This window comes from Symphalangus syndactylus, chromosome 7, assembly GCF_028878055.3.
Source record: "Symphalangus syndactylus isolate Jambi chromosome 7, NHGRI_mSymSyn1-v2.1_pri, whole genome shotgun sequence".
NCBI classification, from domain to species: Eukaryota; Metazoa; Chordata; class Mammalia; order Primates; family Hylobatidae; genus Symphalangus; species Symphalangus syndactylus.
Window position 1 is genome coordinate 91,490,608 of NC_072429.2, and position 19,907 is coordinate 91,510,514.

The window sequence follows — 19,907 nt, forward strand, 5'->3', positions numbered from 1 at the left end:
GACCTAATAATAGGACTACAGAGTGCACCACATAGCTCCATACTTTACCACCATGTTACTAGAGGCCTATTTACAGCAGTTCCTTTTACCCAGTACATCATATCTGACTATCAAGAAAAAATTACAAGGCATACTGAAAGGGAAAAAAAAAACACAATTTGAGGAGATACGCAAGCATCAGAACCAGATATGGCAGGGATGTTGAAATTATCAAACTGGGAACTTAAAATAAATATGATTAATATGCCAAGTGCTCTAATGGATAAAGGACACTATGCAATAACAGATGGAGAATGTAAGCAAAGAGATGGAAATCTTAAGAAGGAACCAAAAGAAATGCTGGTGATCAAAAACACAATAGCAGAAATGAAGAGCGCCTTTGATGAGCTTATTCATAGATTGAACACTAGCTGAGGAAAGATCTCTAAGCTTCAGGTAAATCAATAGAAACCTCCAAAACCAGAAAACAAAGATAAAACACATACACACACACACACACACACACACACACACAGAGAGAGAGAGAAAGAGAGAGAGAGAGAACAGAATACCCAAAGATTGTGGTACAACTCTAAAAGGTATATGCATAATGGGAATATCAGAAGATGAAGAAAAAGAGATAAGAACAGAAGAAATATTTGAAACAATAATGACTGAGAATAAATGTCAGACACCAGACCATAAATCCAAGAAACTCAAAGAACACCAAAAAGGATAAATGTCAAAAAAACTATACCTAGGTGTATCATCTGAAAATGCTTTTAAATATCTTTTACCTGGATATCTTATACTCCTTTAAATCAGTACAAAGGTATGACAGTCATTAATCAACTCATTAATCTTACAATTCCCCTTTCCCTCTGGATAGAAGGCAGTACTGCACTTCATAGTTCCCCATTCAAAATTTAGCAATTTGCTTTGACTAATGAAACTCTAAATGCCATTGCATAACGAGCCACACTCCCTTCCCACTGCTGCAGTGATCATGGAAGTATATTCGGATAAAACCTTCTATATCTTGGATCCAGAACCGTGCTACCAACTCATTTTGGATATGTAGTCTGTGTGTTGTGTTAAGACATTGAAATTTGGGCTTGCTTGTTTCTACAGCACAACCTGAGCTCCTCTGACTGATACAAAGGGTTACTTTTCCCCAGAAGCCTTTCATAAGTACAACATAGTCTGATTTAAATGCTGCTTCTCCAAGTGATGACAGCATTCTATTCATAGTCTTATTATAACACAATACTATAGTAAAATGGCTGCTGGAATTATCTATTTCCTTTGTTAAACTATACTCCTGAAGGTAGGAACTGTCACTGCCTAGCTCATAGTAAGTAGTTAAAACACATTTACTGGATTCATTGATCATTCATACATTCACTCATCAAGGGCCAGGGGCCACTCCGCTTACTAGAGATGAGTGAAAACAGAGCAAACCAAAATTCCTGACTTCATATGCCTTATATTCTTATGAAGGATAATGATAATAAGCAAGACAAATAAGTATAAATATATAGTTTAATAGATAGTGATAAAAATTATAGAGGAAAGAAAGAATATAAAGCTTTGGATGGTCATCAGGTAAGCCTCCATTTAGACGGTGAACTTTTAATAATGACCAAAAGAAAAGTAAGGAAATTGGTCACAGAATTGCTATATATGGATGAAGAGCAATTCAGTAGAAAGAATAGCAAGTGCAAAAATTCTGAGATGAGAAAATGCCTGGCATGTTCAGAGAACAAAAAGGGAGTCAGTATGCCCAGGGCAAGAGAATGACGATGAGCAGAGTTAAAGATGAAATTAGAGAAATAACAAAGGTTCAAGTACTGTAGAGACATTTAAGCCAGTTTAAAAGCTTTATTTAGATTTGATGTTGAGTAAAATGGAGAGCTATTTAAAGGCTTTGAGTAGAGTGAGGAGTGGGAAAGAACAGTAAGCGATGAGGTCAGAGCTAAACAGAGGCCCATATTCTTCCATTTTATGTCATATTTCCTCTCTCCACAATACATGAGAAAAATGGATGTATCAATTTACTAAGAAATATTGCTGAGTAAATGATATTTTATGATGATATTAATATGTTTATTACTTAATATGCAGGAACAGTGACTAAAACCAATAAATAATTATCAAAATATTGCAATATACCAAAGTATAATAATGTACTGAACATCAAGACAGACCAAGCATTTAATGTAGCAACAAATCTTTAATAGACAATTGATAATACTAAACATTTAACAAATAAGTCAGTTATAAATGTATAGCTTTATAAATGTTACTTCATTTATTTGGATTTGCTGAAATATCACAAAATAAATACAAGTAAAAACATTTCCTTATTGTAATACTGCCTTCCATAAGAAAAACCTATGCTTGGAACCCAGGTTCATTGCCAGAAGAAAACAACCCAGAGCAATAAGTACAAAGTGAAAGAAAACAAACCACAAATCAAAACACCTTTTGCAAAATGTTAAATCAAATAAACACACCTTGTGTTGTGTCTTTGATGCTGCCAAGTCTAAACTCTGGAGAGCTGCCAAGGGGTAAGATGTTTCCAAAGCCAAGGTCTTTAGTTAGGTAGCAGTGCTAGCATTCCTGGCAAATTCAATTCCAAATACCAAAAATAATATTCTTGGTGATTTTTCTTACTGAAATTCAAAACAAAGTATATAGAAATAGTAAATGGATGATCTCCAGTTCCCTAATTGTCCACAAATTTAAATCACAGGGAAATCACTTCCAAAAGGTGTTTCTTGGTTTGCTAACTCTGTTATTTATTCAATCCGAATACGTTTCTATGCCAAATATAATTGGAAAATGTTGCATATTATGCCCCATTTTAACAAGGCACATTTTCATATTATTATGAAGGCTCTGAGAAGTCCTGTAACAGAAAAATCTACTTAAATTTATGTGACCCAGTGTGTCTTAAACAATTATCTGAAAATTAGCAGGAGATGCTTCCACTGCTTTCTAAAGTCAAGCATAAATGTAAAGAGACTGATATAAAATTATTTTCTGTTATTTTAATTTGCACAAGGTTGACTTTAAAAACAATTATATTTATTCAGTTATAAATGTTTAAGTATATGTTACTTTCTAAATGCACATTTTAAAAGCAACATGGAATAATAAGTAGGTAATGCATGATTTATTCATTTTTGTTCAGTGAATATTTACCGAATACCTATTAAATGCCAGGCAATGAACTTATGTCAAGTTTTACACTGCAAGTGCTCTCATATGGATAAGAGTATAAAATTTAAATATTTCCAAACTGGGGTCTAATAATAATACCAACTCAAAAGTTAACCCCAACTATTTGGAAACACAAGCTTTAGTAATTCTAACGAGATAATTAAAAATAGCAATTTTGGGGTTACTTTTAAATAGTGTTAACAGTACAAGTCAAGAGTAATAATATGAAAGAATAATCCTTTTTAACAAAGGTGCTACAAAATAATAAAGTTGAACCCTTCCCCACACCAAACACAAAATTTAATTCAAGATGAATCACAGAACTGAATGCAAAGACTAAAACTATAAAACATTTAAAGGAAAACATAGGAATAAAACTTTATTACTTTGAGTTTGAAAATAGTCTCTTAGGTACAACACCAAAAGCACAAGCAACAAAATAAAAAACAGACAAATTGAACTCCATGAAAATAAAAATTTTATGCTTTAAAGAACACGACTAAAAAAGTGCAAAGACAGTCCACAGAATAGAATAAAATACTTGCACACCATATATATAATAAAAGTCTTATATCCAGAATATATAGAGAACTCTCACAACTCAACATAAAAGATCAAATAATACAATTTTAAGTGGGCAAAGTATTTGAACAATTTTCCAGAGAAAACATACAAATTGCCAAAAAGCACATGAAAAGATGCTCAACGTCATTAGTCATTAGGAAAATCCAAATAAAAACCACAATGAGATACCACTTTACCCCTAGTAGAATGGTTATTTTAAAAAAATGCAAGTGGAGATGAGGAATGTGGAGAAATTGGAACCTTCATACATTGCTGGTAGAAATGTAAAATGATACAGCCACACTTTGAAAAGTTTGGCATCTCCTCAAAAATCCAAACACAGACTTACCACGTGACCAGCAATTTTACTCTTAGATATATATCCAAGAAAAATGAAAACATGTCCACACAAAAACTTATATACAAATGTTCATAGCAGCATTATTCTAATAGCCAAAAAGTAGAAACAACTCATGATGAACAGGTATATAAATGTGGTATATATCTATATGGTGGAATATTAAAAAGAATGAAATATTGATAATGCTGCAACATGGATGAACCTTGTAAACATGTATCTAAGTGAAAGAAGTCAGTCACAAAAGTCCACTTATACATAACTTCTATTGTTCTCTTTATATGAAATGTCCAGAATGGGAAGGTCAATAGAGAAAGAAAATAGATTAGTGGTTCCTTAAGGAAGCAAAGGCAGAAGGGATGGGAACTGACATAATGGGTACAGAATTTCTATTTGAGATAATGAAAATATTCTGAAATTAGATAGTCGCACAATATTGGGAATATTCTAAAAACTCCTGAATTATACACTTTAAAATGATAAACTTTATGATTGTGAAATATAGCTCAATAAAGCTGTTATTAAAATACAAGTGTCATAAAAATGCAACTCTACAGTCCTTATCTAAAATGTTTGGGCTAGATAGGTCTTGAATGATTTTATATTATAAAAATGTAACAAATCCCATCTACCATAATTACATAACACTCCTGAAAGGATGTGGAGGAAGCACATTAATACTTCATAGAAAAATATTATGCCAATTAATTACCTAAATAGTCCCATGTCATTTCAAGTCTGTTTTTCGTCTCAATTAAGTTTGTAAAAAACTTAACAAAGTTTAATTTTGAAGAACTTCTGGAGCTTGAAAATGCAAGTGATGGGTGTTGGGAGCCTTATTAATGATGATTGTTAATATTAGTAATAATAGCAGCTAAGCATTTGTTGACTAGCAACTACCATGGCAAACACTGCGGTAAGCACATCACATATCACAAATTTTCATAACATTTCTGTATGACAGGTACAATTTCCCAACTGAGGAAATTGAGTTTCCTAATGATTAACTGACTTGCCCAAGCATGCAAAGTTGACAGGGAAAGGAGCAGATTAGAACTCAAATCTATCTGATTATGGAGCTTACTCTCTTTCCTCTATGTATTAGAGTATGTTCAGACCATTCACCAGAACTACAGACTCTACCTCTGTAAAATGGAGTAAGAGCCTTTTTACATATACATACATGTATACATAAGCATATATACATATATGTATGTATATAAGTATACATATGCATGTATGTATACATAAAATTAATGTATGTACATAAAATATGTGTATATTTATGTATACATACACATACAGATACACATATATAAACATATATATATATGAAGTAAGAATGAAATGAAGTATTTTTATGGAAATGTGTCAAATATAAAGGTCTACATAAATATGACACAATATCATCTGAGTAACTATTTTCATTACATATCTAGATCAAGGTTCAAAGGGGATGTTTTCAGTTAAATTTTACAAAGGCATTCCAAACAAACGTATTAATTTTATTAGAAGAAATGCAAAGCATTAATTTAAACATTGTTTTTAAATATCTAAGCAAAGAAAATCTAAATATATTCAAGTGTTCTATAACTAAACTTCGATCATCTCAAACTTTCATAAAGTTTTTATAAGCCATATATAAAAGTGGTGCAGTATGCAAGCATATACGTTATGTTTTGTCTTAAAGCAGTTCTATCTACTCAGGAGAAGCCAGAACAGATTACGTTTTTACTTTATAAGTAACTTCTTAATATTCTAAAAATGTTTAATGATTTACATTTATTTAACAGCCTGCTCACGTAAGTTTACCTACCACGTAAGTTCCTACGGTAACTAGGGGATGGTTTATATATTCCCCCTTAAAGGAAAACCTATGTATACCTCAATACAACTTTTATTCCATGAAAGTACAATCATAGAATTAAAGAATTTTAGAAAGTGTGGTACAGTATTTGAAAAGCTTCAGAACCATTTCAAAATACCAATTTGATCATGTTGCTCTCCATTTGAAAACCTGAAATGGATCCTCATTGCCTACAAGATGCAAATAGTTTTGCATGTCATATAAGAGCCTCCTCAGCCTTTGCCAGCAGGTTCATACTGCCTCGACTCTAGCCGCTTTTCTCTAGATTAGGCCCCAATCACTAAACTTCTTTTGATTTTCCAATCACAAGAACCCATTGACAGCTTAATAGCTTTACAAATCTTGTTATACTTATTTCTTTTTTTTTTTTTTATTATACTTTAGGGTTTTAGGGTACATGTGCACAATGTGCAGGTTTGTTACATATGTATCCATGTGCCATGTTGATTTCCTGCACCCATTAACTCGTCATTTAGCATTAGGTGTATCTCCTAATGCTGTCCCTCCCCCCTCCCCCCACCCCACAACAGTCCCCGGAGTGTGATGTTCCCCTTCCTGTGTCCATGAGTTCTCATTGTTCAATTCCCACCTATGAGTGAGAACATGCGGTGTTTGGTTTTTTGTCCTTGCGATAGTTTACTGAGAATGATGGTTTCCAGTTTCATCCATGTCCCTACAAAGGACACGAACTCATCATTTTTTATGGCTGCATAGTATTCCATGGTGTATATGTGCCACATTTTCTTAATCCAGTCTATCGTTGTTGGACATTTGGGTTGGTTCCAACTCTTTGCTATTGTGAATAGTGCCGCAATAAACATACGTGTGCATGTGTCTTTATAGCAGCATGATTTATAGTCCTTTTTTTTTTTTTTTTTTTTTTTTTTTATTATACTTTAGGGTTTTAGGGTACATGTGCACAATGTGCAGGTTTGTTACATATGTATCCATGTGCCATGTTGATTTCCTGCACCCATTAATTCGTCATTTAGCATTAGGTGTATCTCCTAATGCTGTCCCTCCCCCCTCCCCCCACCCCACAACAGTCCCCGGAGCGTGATGTTCCCCTTCCTGTGTCCATGAGTTCTCATTGTTCAATTCCCACCTATGAGTGAGAACATGCGGTGTTTGGTTTTTTGTCCTTGCGATAGTTTACTGAGAATGATGTTTTCCAGTTTCATCCATGTCCCTACAAAGGACACGAACTCATCATTTTTTATGGCTGTATAGTATTCCATGGTGTATATGTGCCACATTTTCTTAATCCAGTCTATCGTTGTTGGACATTTGGGTTGGTTCCAACTCTTTGCTATTGTGAATAGTGCCGCAATAAACATACGTGTGCATGTGTCTTTATAGCAGCATGATTTATAGTCCTTTGGGTATATACCCAGTAATGGGACGGCTGGGTCAAATGGTATTTCTAGTTCGAGATCCCTGAGGAATCGCCACACTGACTTCCACAATGGTTGAACTAGTTTACAGTCCCACCAACAGTGTAAAAGTGTTCCTATTTCTCCACATCCTCTCCAGCACCTGTTGTTTCCTGATTTTTTAATGATGGCCATTCTAACTGGTGTGAGATAGTATCTCACTGTGGTTTTGATTTGCATTTCTCTGATGGCCAGTGATGATGAGCATTTCTTCATGTGTTTTTTGGCTGCATAAATGTCTTCTTTTGATCCAGAATCTACAATGAACTCAAACAAATTTACAAGAAAAAAACAAACAACCCCATCAAAAAGTGGGCAGAGGACATGAACAGACACTTCTCAAAAGAAGACATTTATGCAGCTAATAGCTTTACAAATCTTGTTATACTTATTTCAATGTTGCTCAGCCCTAGCCTTGTCTAACTTGAATTCATAGGCACCCTTCAAGACCCCATTTCAATCAATTACGTACTTTCTCTGTATAATTCACCTATACCTGCTGGACAAATCTTTGGTTATCTGATTGATATGTAACTCACTTATTAAATATTGTACATGCTTATCTCTATAAACATCTAGAATTTTGGCATATAATAGTATCCATTATTTCTTATTATAATATTGAGATATTACCTGATTTTCATCTTTGGAAATAAAACTGTAAAATATTTACATGAATTTTGTTTCATTTATGGAATAGAGATGGAAAAGAGAAGACATGGATTATAAAATGCAAATAGTAATAGATTCCTGAGATTAACCTTAACCCATATAAGACCAAAGAGATGCTGGGGTAAGTCAAACACTGAAGGGCAAAAATTGAAAAATCTGAGTCCCTTGAACTGAAAAGAAAAGTATACTATGGCTTACAATTCAGGTCAGGAGTTGGAAAACTTCTTCTGCTTTCTAGATACAAACATTATAGGCTTTGGATGTCGAGGGAAAATCAAATTATAACAATGTGACTATGATTTTAGTGTGCCTAGATGCAGAGCAAGGCAATGAAAGTGCCTCATGTGCACCTCTGTGGCAATTACACAACTCTGCTGTATTGTATTGTACTGTAAAAGCAGCCACAGACAATATGTAAACAAATGAGTGTGATTGTTTTCTAATAAAACTTTATTTATAAACAATTAAATTTGAATTTTACATAATTTCCACATGTCACATGTAAACGAATGAGTGTGATTGTTTTCTAATAAAACTTTATTTATAAACAATTAAATTTGAATTTTACATAATTTCCACATGTCCACATTATCCTTTTGATGTTTTTCAAACTTTTAAATATGTACAAACCATTCCAAGCTCACGGATCATAGGATACACAAGGTGAGCCAGATCTGGCTTGCTGGTCATAGTTTGCTAATCAATTGTTTGGGGATATTTTTTAATCTATTCATACTCTTGGATTATCAGGTTTCCCCTCTGGCATACATGAGTCAGAAGTTCACAAAATTTTATTTAAATCTAGGTCTTTCTTATTGAATTAATTGTACAGTATATATCTTCTCATGCAAACAATGTTTTATATTAGCAGTCAATTTTTAGCTATATTTAACAAAATTATTTAAAGCCTGGGGTATACCATCAGTTATATACATGCATACACACACACACACACACACACACACACACACACACGATGGCTTTTGTGTTGATATTGCATTATCTCATAATAAGCTGGTATCTTACGGTCTTTTTCCTCAAAAGGAAACATGAAGTAGTTTAGATTCCTTTATACAGATGCTCCTCAACTTACCATGGGTCAAAAATATCTTAAATGGAAAATGCATTTAATACCCCAATAAACCCATAGTAAAACTGAAATATTGTAAATCAAACCATCTTAAGTCCAGATGCTTTTCAACTTATGATAGAGTTACATACCAATAAACCCATCATGAAGTTGAAAAACCATAAGTCAAACCATCGTAAATCAGGGACGGACTGTATACGTAAGAGTGGTTTTCTGTTGCCATCACACAAGAATTACAAACTGCCTGGGAATTTTTTTTAACTATAAACATGTTGCTCTGTTGTTTTCTGGCGTTTCATACTACAGAAAAGAAGTCTGAGGCCAGCCTAATAACATGTTTTTTCCTTTTCTTTCGTGATATGGAAAACATTTATTTTCTTTATCATCATCATTTGACAATTTTGTGATTTTTGTGTCTCTTTAAGTTGCATGCCTTACATGAAAAAGGCCTTCCTTCCTTCATAGGTCTTTTTCAGCTCAGGAAAGTTTTTTCTCCTATTTATTTTTAAAGTTATTTTTCTTTCAAATGCTCTGTTCTCTTCTTTAGGAACAACTATTTGTCTATCTATCTATCTATCTATCTATCATTTATCTATCTATCTTGTCTATTTTTCAGACACTCCAAATATCCACACAGTGGACTCTATTCTTTATTCTCCATATATCATCTTTTTATGATTTCCAATTTTTTAACTAAAATAACCTCTCAAATCTATTCTCTACACTGACTAAACTTTGTACAACGACATCAATTCTATTTGTTACTGCCTCAAATATAGACTTTTTAATGCTTTTGTGATAGTCAAAATAATGTTCCCCCAATCCAAAAATGTCCAAGTCCTAATTCCCATAACCTACAAATAAGTTACCTTAGATTGCAGAAGGGACCTTGCAGACATGATTCAATGAAGAACCTGAAAATGGAGAGATTTTCCTGAATTATCTGGATGTGTCTTCAAAAGTAGATAACCCTTCCAGTTGTGGTCAGGAGATGTGACAACAAAATAAGTCAGATTGCTGCAATGTTGCTGGCTTTCACGTTGGAAGAAGGGGGCCATAAGCCAAGGAATGTGGGCAGCCTCCAGAAATTACAAAAGACAAGGAAACCAACCGTCTCTCCTAGAGCCTCCAGAAAGGAATGCAGCCCTGTCCCAACTTTGATTTCAGCCCAAAGTGACCTATATCAGACTTCTCAACCACAGAACTGTCAGATACTAAATTTGTGCTGCTTTAAGTCACTAGATGTGGGGTAACGTGTTATAAGAGGAACAGAAAACTGATATGGCTCTCATATTTTCAGTTTCTCATCATTTTGTTTTCTCTTACTATCTTCTGTCACTTCATCACTGTCTGCTATTTTTACATGAAGTTCTCCTATCCATAGAAGCTATGTATTCTTGAATGTGTTGTATAGCAAATAACTCCCTGAAATGTTCTTCCTTCCTTAGCTTAAAATTATTTTTAGAGATTCATAGGTATGCCTCTGAGTCTTCTACTGATATCCTCTGCCTTGATTTTGTAGGATGTCTTGTTTCACTTGATTTATTTTCAAATGTTAATTTATCCAGAATATTTTAGCACTGAAAAAACTGTATAGATAATTTCTACATAAGCCAGTGTTTTCCGTTTATCGATAAAGGGGACGGTGTTGAGGGGAGGCAGAAAATGAACTCCCTAGGAACGCAGACAAAGCAGAATCGGAAACTGGGAGGTTCTTTTTAAAACTGTACCTTCCCATCCTGAAAAAAAACATCTGATATACCTCCTCTGCCCAGAGAGATTCAGTACTATATACTGAGTCACTGTGAATGATGGCAAGCATTATAATGCTCAAGCATGTTGTTCAAAAAAAAGAAAAATCTTCAACCTTTTCCACATAGATAATTAACTTGACTGGCAAGTTATTAATACCCAACAAAGGATATTTCTACCTACAGAGCTAAGTCTAAAACTTTCAATAGAGTGCACCTTCCACCTGCTGTAGTTAATAAACTGTAATCCACAATTAGGACTTTGCCACAGGTATCCATATAGTTCATTATTCTATACCCTGCAATATTTGAATATTTTAACATTCAAAGTATGTAAAACAAATGTTATTTGGATTAACCTATCTTTCTTTTGTCGTTGTCAAAATTGTAAATTGTTCAATATAATTGGTCTGTTATTTTTGCAACTACATCGCTAAATAATACTACTACAGAAGAATTAAGCTACTTTATGCTGTTGTCATTCTCCATTTCAGTGGCTTAAAAGTCATGCGACAAACAAGAGTCTTTCATTAATGGAACTGTCTTTGCCTTCTGAGTGAAAAAAAACTGTTAAACCGCTGAATATGGAGTATTTACCTTTTTACTGTTTAACATTTCAAAATTCCGAATTAAGTAGGAATCATTTATTTTTCATGGAAACATATACCTATCTCACTCTATTGTTGCAACGATGCTGAACATTTCTATCATATAAAAAGGGTCTAAATATATATAATGGTATGAAAAATTAGCTCTAGGCCTACATGATCCTTAACTGTTTAATAGGAAATTTGAGAATATCAAATATGATCAAATATGTATCACTATTTTCCATTAGTATTATTTTAGTCACTCTGGATGAATACCAAAAAAACCACAAAATTCTAAGTAATATTGTTCAAGACATTAACACTTTGAGTCAAATCTACTGATATCAAAAACACAGACACATATGCACAAAGATTAAGGAGAAAGCTGGCTGAGTTTCGCGTTTCTACATAGAGGAACGTCCACTGGAGCAGGGGCTCTCAAAAGATGCTTTGGCATTGGAGTAAGACAAAGAAATTCTTCATTGAGCTGATAGACCTCTACATTGCACAATATTTATCATCTCTGAACTTCAGGATCCCAAAAGCCAGTAGTACTTCCTTTAAAGAAATTAGAATAATTTTAAAACACCCTGGCATATTTCAAATACCCCAGAGGTGTCACCCAGAATGGAAAACCAGAGCACTAGATTAACAGTCCTGGCCTCAGATCCCACTTCTTCACAGCTTACCAAAAAGAGACTTATCTGACTGGTTCACATTACTCCACCAGTAGAGCTAACCCATTATAAACCAGTAAGCACTGGAGATTTTCCGTCTTTTATTACTCTCTCTGCCCTAGACCATGAAATGCAGTAATTGTAAGTAAGCATATCTGTTCGCAGTCTGAAATTTTTCTCTCAGCTGAACTAAAGTCTAGGTTCTGGGAAAGAGAGTAGGAGTAAAAGGGGATAGGAAGTACTAGTACTCATTTTTGGTCTCATTTTTGGATAAAGCACTATCCCCAATCCACTTGTTATTGCAAGTTGAAGTTGATATGGCAGGCACCATATGTCTGTTTACAAACTCAAGAGAGGAGTGAAAGAGCTATTATTGAGCCCCTAAAAATCTCTAAATCCATTGTAATGCTCTCTCTAAGCCATTTGTCTTTATCCCTGTTTCTCTACCAGAAACGAACAGAGTTGAGTAAAGAAAGAACGAGTCAAGTACCAAACAGTTCAAATAAAATTACAAGTACTAACGAAATAACAGGTACTCCTATATACATTCATGCATTTTACAAAAGCAATAGCTCTTTACCTCTTCAAGTTTTTCCTTATCCAATAACAACTTTTTATATCTACTACTGATGTCCACTTTTATTGATAAAGCTAGATAGGGAATCAGACCAAAGAAAATAATGAACTCTATTTACAGATTTCTATATGAATATAGAAATCAGGAAAAGAGCCACAGTGGAAACAACCACATTCTTTTTAGCCACAAATTAAAATGTTATAAAAGATTATTCACTTAGGTTTTTTTTTTTTTTTAAAAAAAAGAGTTCTAAGTATCAAGTAATGATATTCCAGTGGCATGTACTAAAAGTAATCAGCTTTTCTTTGTCCAAAATGGACCTGAATAGATGAGAAAGTTTATGTATTTAATGTTCATCTCAAAAGTACAATTTTGGCCAGACGCGGTGGCTCACGCCTGTAATCTCAACACTTTGGGAGGCCGAGACGGGCGGATCACCTGAGGTTGGGAGTTCGAGACCAGCCTGACCAACATGAAGAAACCCCGTCTCTACTAAAAATATAAAATTAGCCGGGTGTGGTGGTGCATTCCTGTAATCCCAGCTACTCAGGAGGCTGAGGCAGGAGAATCACTTGAATCTGGGAGGTGGAGGTTGTGGTGAGCTGAGATCGTGCCATTGCACTCCAGCCTGGGCAACAAGAGTGAAACGCCGTCTCAAAAAAAAAAAAAAAAAAATTACAATTTCACATTTTTCTCAAAATATTTGACAATGTTCTTTTTACTTGTTTAAATACCAGAATATGCTTTAAGAGGTTATGATCAAAGGGCATTTGGGATAAAACATGGATTATATGGTTTTGTAAGATAGCAACAAATAACTGAACATTAGTAGTTCCCGTTTGTTAGCGCTCAAAAAAAAAAAAGTACCATGGTAAAGGGGGCCCCAAAAGGGAACTGCAGATGACTGAAGGCCCTGAACTAAGATATGTTATGGTAAGAGGCACTGTGGAAGAAAGGCAAAAGCCCCACTCTGCTCCCAGCTATGTAGCCTTGGGTAAAAGTTACTTAGTCTCTCTGTAGGATGAGGCAAGTGGGAGAGAATAATTTCCTTATCCCTAAAGAAGTTGAACAAAAACAGGGTCCATTTAGGCTTAAAATTGTGCGTTTTTCTGAGGAGCAAGTCAATAGCTTTCCCTGGTTCCTCAAAGTGGCAAATGACACCAAAAAAGTTAGTCATCCTTGCATTAAAAGGTAATGTTTCCCAATCTTTTCAGGTATATATATATACCTAGTGATATTAAAGAGGAAAAAGTGTCATTCAAGACATTACAGGTTCTAACCAGAACCAACACAGAATCAATAATGAATAGACAAGTGAATTTCTTCCCCATTTCTAAATAACCCTAAGATTTAAAAAAAAAAAATCACAAGGGAAATTTGAAAATGCTTAAAGCTGAATGGCAATACTTATATGTGTTTATAAATTCGGGTCATATAGACAAAAAGATTAAAAGCGTAATCAACAATGCTTTACATTTGTGTAGATCATTAATGATACTTTCACAATCAATTATTCCTCCTTTTTTAGGAAGGAAGGGCATATCCTAGAGTCCCCAATTGACAGGTAACAAAACAATTATAGCCCAAGGACAAACATTTCTTAACCCTGCCAGTTTCCTGACTTGTAGGCCAATGCTCTTTCCAATGTTAACAAGCAGTATAAGCTTCCTTCCTGGGGGTTTACACTGTAAACCTGGCAGAGGAGAGTGAAAGATTTTTACCTCTTTTGTGTTTTCTCTCTAGAATGTTTCTTGTGCTGAATCATTAGGAGACAGAGTATATGAGCAAACTAAGATTTGAAATGGTTATCTGAGGTTACCATCTCATATCATACTTGTTGATCATTAAGTATGAGCCCAGTGAAGCAAAAACAGCTCTACAGGTTTAGCACACCACTCCACAGTAGAGAATGAAAGGGAGATTATACATTGGGGCTCCTCTAGCAATAAATTGCTTCAACTTCTTTAGGAGGCTTATTAAGCTCAAATAAGCAGCAGAGAACTCCAAGTAGAAGAAACCTAATCTCCAATCCCCTCTTCCTAGTCATCCACGCGGACACCAACATCTGATGGATTCAGGAATACACCAAGCTCCAAGAAAAATACCCCCGCCTCCCAACCTCACCACCACCAATAAAGCCACCTAGTCCTGTCTGAATCTCTTCTCTGCAAATGTTTTGGTATGCAAATACTCGTTCATTAATAAGAGGAAGCAGGAGAAAGAGTGAAGAGGAGTACCATGGGAAAGGGGGCCCCAAAAGGGAACTGCAGAACCCAGAGAGCTGCACAGAGAAGTAAGCGGCCGCGAGTTATCGGACAGCACAAAGGAGCCAATCCCGAGCCGCGTGGAAGACCTTGGGAGGTGGGCGGGACTAACGTGTCCAGGGCCCAGCGGCTGGCGCCAGACACGCTGGCAGGGCGGGAACCGCGAGTTCCTTAGCAACCGCAATGGCCACGCCCACCGAACCCAGCACCCTCCATCCTCCACCCCGCAGCCAGCGCCCTGCTCAACAGGAACGAGTCCTTCATTGATCACCGTACCTACTGGGTCTCCCGGACTTCGGGTTTCTCTTGCAGAGCCTCCCTCCGCCCAGCTCGCCTGCCGCTCCCAGGGACGGAACGATCGTCTCCTAAACGCTTTAGGGCTCGCTAAGGAGGTGCGCCAGTTTTCATTCCCGGACCCCGAGCTTCCCAGACAGGGTCTCCCCAATCCCCTCGCACTCGCCGGACACACACCTCAGCTCTGCCAAGGCAAGGGCCGACAAACTTCGTGTCCTGTGGGAAATGTTGCTGTCCACGGTCCTGTCACTCAGGGGCAGGGGCGGGACGAGCCAGCCGCACACCCCTACTCCCAAAGGGTGAGGCGGAAAAGAGGCGGGGCTCTGCCCTCAGGGGCGGGACCAGGCCTCAGCCTGCTCTCGGATTGGTCGGCCTTTCTCCCGCCTCTACGCCGGTCCAGGACGCAAAGGCGCTGGCCCTGAGGCCTTTCCTTCATTTTGATGCCACTCCGGAGTTCTACTACCTGTCTCATGAGGTGACTGTAGAAATTAAAAATAAAGACTGTGACTTGTTTAGTAAATATAAAACGGAAAAATATGTTATTTTGATTATTGAACCCTCCCATCTCACTCACACACACTCCCCAATTCGCAGGATCATTCCTAAGGAGCATCCCTAAGTCGAAGGGTGCACTGTCTGTGTAAGCAATCAATTCATTTCCCATTGAAATAGCAAAAAAAGAAAAAAAAATCGTTTTATGTTAATATTAACCAGAGATTAATAAATTTAGGAAAGACTGCAAAAACATGACCGACAATTAGGAGCCTATGTTCAGGTAGTCAATTTTCACATCTACAAAATGGGAATGAAATATTAAGATGTTAGTTATTGAAAAAGTACTCGAATATTGAATGCTTTATAAATTATACTCATGTAATCCTTACAAAACCCACTAAGAGTATTATCCACAGCCTATGAACAATGAAACACAGGCTAGGAAAGGCTAGATTTATTCAAGCATTCAACAAATCTAAGTGCCTGCAGCCATCATTTTTTAATATTGTGGTAAACTAAATCTAAAATTCCTTGAAAAAATTATGCAACCTCCAATTTAATTTTTCTCTTGCTCACATAAAAGTCACCTTCCTCTAGGCCAGCCCCATCATATCTTTTTCCAAAAGCCCTTGAGAAAGAAAGTAGCATACAAAAAAAAAAAAAAAAAAAACTGAGACAAGTATAAATAGACTAACCAGAAGGCTTTCTGAAATCTCACAGGATATTATGGCCAGGAATTGAATCCAAAATGTAATTTTATTTTCTGTCCTCCTAAATCATTTTCTGGTCTCCAGTTCCTCTCCCAGAAATAAAGGTAGAGTTAAATGAGATTATATTAATCCACTTAACCAGATTACTTATGTGTGTGGCTTTAAAATAGTGAAACTCCTTTTCCTTCCATATTAAACCAAAACCCAGAAGGGTTTATCTTGTCTGATACGGTTGTAGTAAGAAAAAAGAAAAAAAAAAATACCTATGGACAAGTGCCTTGAGATTCAATTAAAATGTTCATCATACCGTGATGCAATTGTTGGAATAAAAGAAACCCATTCCAATTACAAATAATTTTACACTCTTGACCTGCGGAATATCCAAATTCTTCTGAAAGCTTGCTAAATGTGAATAATTCTCTGTAAAACTTTCTTGATTTGTATGACTCAGAGTCCCCATTTTCTTTAATCTTTTAAAAATATTTGGCTTGGCCAGGTGTGGTGGTTCACGCCTGTAATCCCAGCACTTTGGGAGGCCGAGGTGGACAATTGCCTGAGGTCAGGAGTTCCAGACCAGCCTGGCCAACATGGTGAAACCCCGTCTCTACTAAAAATACAAAAATTACGCAGGCATAGTGGCGGGCACCTGTAATGCCAGCTACTCAGGAGGCTGAGGCAGGAGAATGGCTTGAGCCCAGGAGGCAGAGGTTGCAGTGAGCCGAGATTGCATCATTGCACTCCAGCCTGGGCAACTGAGTGGGACTCCATCTCAAAAAATAAAAATAAAAAATTGGTTTTAGACTAAAAAGAAAGAGTTATGATTATATATTAATAAGTATATAAATAAATGCTGTGATTTAAATAAAAGCAGTGAATGTACTTGTGTCCATTTTCATTACATATTTAAAGATGCACAGCAAATGCGTTTGTTTGAATATTCTCACATACATAAGATATCATACATTTAAATAAATGTATTATATGCATGTAAATGTGTAATAATTGAAATAAACACAGCTGTATACTCCCCATATGTACAGCTCCAGATGTTTGAAGCATGCACTCAAATTTCTGGAACTTTACACCTTGGTGTCTAGTTAAACATCCAGTAGAAAATACGTTCTACATATGCATAGGAATACATTTTAAAACTGTATGTATTGTTTCGAAGTAAGAATGGAACAGCAAATAATGAGTCTCTACCACTGCATTTCTTTTGTGAACATATTTTTATGAGATGAGCTTGTCCTAGCTAATTGTTCTACAAATAGTTTACTAATCTATAAAATGGGCACTAACCAACTTACTCTATATGAATTTAACTATTGTAAAGTTGTCTTTCAAGTGTTTTTCGAAATAATTAAACTCCTAAATATTTCTAACTAATACCTCCGAGTAGAACATAATTTCAAGTGTGTAGTGCCAGCTATTTCTTTTACAAATGATATGTAGATAGAAGAGGTATATTGTAAATTTTGGAGTAGAAGAGTCTCATGCTATTCAAACTTCAAGTATTTATTTTTTACCTCATGTTCTACTATAAACCTTGGAACATGTTTAATTTGAAATCCTTCCATAGGCCCAAATGTATATTAGAAGAATGTATGAAGAAAAACATAATTAATACAATAAATAATTATATCTTAGGGAAACTGAACAAGAAGTAAATAGCTTAATGTAAAATTAAAACCTCCAGATGTATGTTATATGCTTATTTCTTTATCATATAAAGACATATATTATTGACTTACATTTCTAGCAAGTTGAAATATAAACTAGAATCTAATAATTGTATGTGCTAAAACCTTTGTCCTAGAGGGATATGCATATTGCTTGAAATTTGAAACAAAATTCTATTTGAATCATTTGCAAAAATTTGTTTTAGAAACATGAAGCTCAAATATCTTAACAAAATTATGATTCTATCAAAAGTGAATGATGCATATTATTTAATCTTATTCAGCAGTCCTTTGCCCTAAATTGTAAGACAAAATAATTATCCAGCCTAACTCTCTGAGTAGCTTGGATTGCTTAATAGATCAAACACACATATTGCTATTTCCTTTCAATCATCCTAGGACAATATCAGGGAGGCAGTTAGGGCGAATTTTGATTAAAACACTTTAAGCAATGATTTCTCGTGTAAGTTCATTTAAGAAAGCCCTGTGATCCCCAAAGTCTATGCTTGAAAGTTTTGATTTTAACTTATATTACTATATTTTAAACCACTTAATAAAAACCAGAAAATGGGTTTGCTTTTCTTATAGAAAAATTTCCTTTTGAAAACTCAGAAAAGTAATAAAACATAAAAACATTTTCACTGACTTGTATATTATTTGAATTTATAGTTACATAGCACTTATGTAGAATGAACTCCCTGGAAAGGATGCAGGACAAGCAAGCTCAAAATTGAGGCTTAGGCTGGGCCGGTTCTTGGCTTTGCCAAGAAAGAATTCAAGGGCTAGCTGATGATGATAGCAACTCTTATTTAACTAAGAGTATACATCGGCAGTAGAGGTACTGCTTGGCAGTGTGCTCGGAGTAGCACCTCAGAGGCAGTTCTGCACTCATATGTATACCCACTTTTAATTATATGCAAATTAAGTGGTAGTTTATGCAGAAATTTCTAGGATGAGGGTGATAACTTCCAGGTTGTAGGTCCGCTGCCATGGAAAGGGGCAGTAACTTCTGGGTGTTGCTATGGCAATGGTAAACTCACATGGCACAGGGGTGTGCATGTCTTATGGGGAGGTGCTTCTGCCCTAAAACTGTTTTAGCTAGTCCTCAGATTGGTCTGGTTTCCAAGTACCACCTACAGAGTTTAGTGCGGCCTCCTACCTCAGAAAGAATGGACCTACATTATAAAATGCATAGTTCAATGCTTTTTCGCCTTTTGAAGATTTGAATTCAAGATTATCTCTGAAATCTAGAAAAATATTATCTGAAAATATTCTTCAGATATAAGAACTTATGTAGATAATTATTTCATAAGTGGAAGAAAGATGGAGTCACATATGCAAATATATTGATATAATTTCAAATGTGTAACTGCCAGCCATTTCTCTCTCTCTTTTCTTTTTTAATTATACTTTAAGTTCTGGGATACATGTGCAGAACGTGCAGATTTGTTACGTAGGTATACACATGCCATGGTGGTTTGCTGCACCCATCAGCTCGTCATCTACATCAGGTATTTCTCTTAATGCTATCCCTCCCCTAGCCCCCCACCCACGACAGGCCCCTGTGTGTGTGATGTTCCCCTCCCTGTATCCATGTGTTCTAATTGTCCAACTCCCACTTATAAGGGAGAACATGTGAGTGTTGTTTGGTTTTCTGTTCCTGTGTTAGTTTGCTGAGAATG

The 19,907-nt window shown here is 35.7% G+C and overlaps 1 protein-coding gene across 10 annotated transcripts in view; it reads right to left on the minus strand.

Moving 5' to 3' along the window:
• TRIQK (triple QxxK/R motif containing) overlaps positions 1 to 15,664 on the minus strand; it is an 88,489-nt gene extending 72,825 nt beyond the window's left edge. For 2 of the 10 annotated variants that reach the window (XM_055286743.2, XM_063643432.1), the window contains exons 1-2: positions 15,519 to 15,664; positions 2,496 to 2,654 (exon numbers count right to left, since the gene is read on the minus strand). Coding sequence is in view for 4 of the 10 variants with exons in the window: in XM_055286740.2 (XP_055142715.1) it covers positions 10,058 to 10,087 (30 nt within the window). In the remaining 6 variants the exon portion in view is untranslated. Of the gene's footprint in view, positions 1 to 2,495; positions 2,655 to 10,057; positions 10,103 to 10,299; positions 10,329 to 15,323 lie in introns of those variants that run through there. The other 8 variants (XM_055286740.2, XM_055286739.2, XM_055286744.2 and 5 more) reach the window with 7 other exon arrangements.
• Positions 15,665 to 19,907: the final 4,243 nt, after the last annotated feature.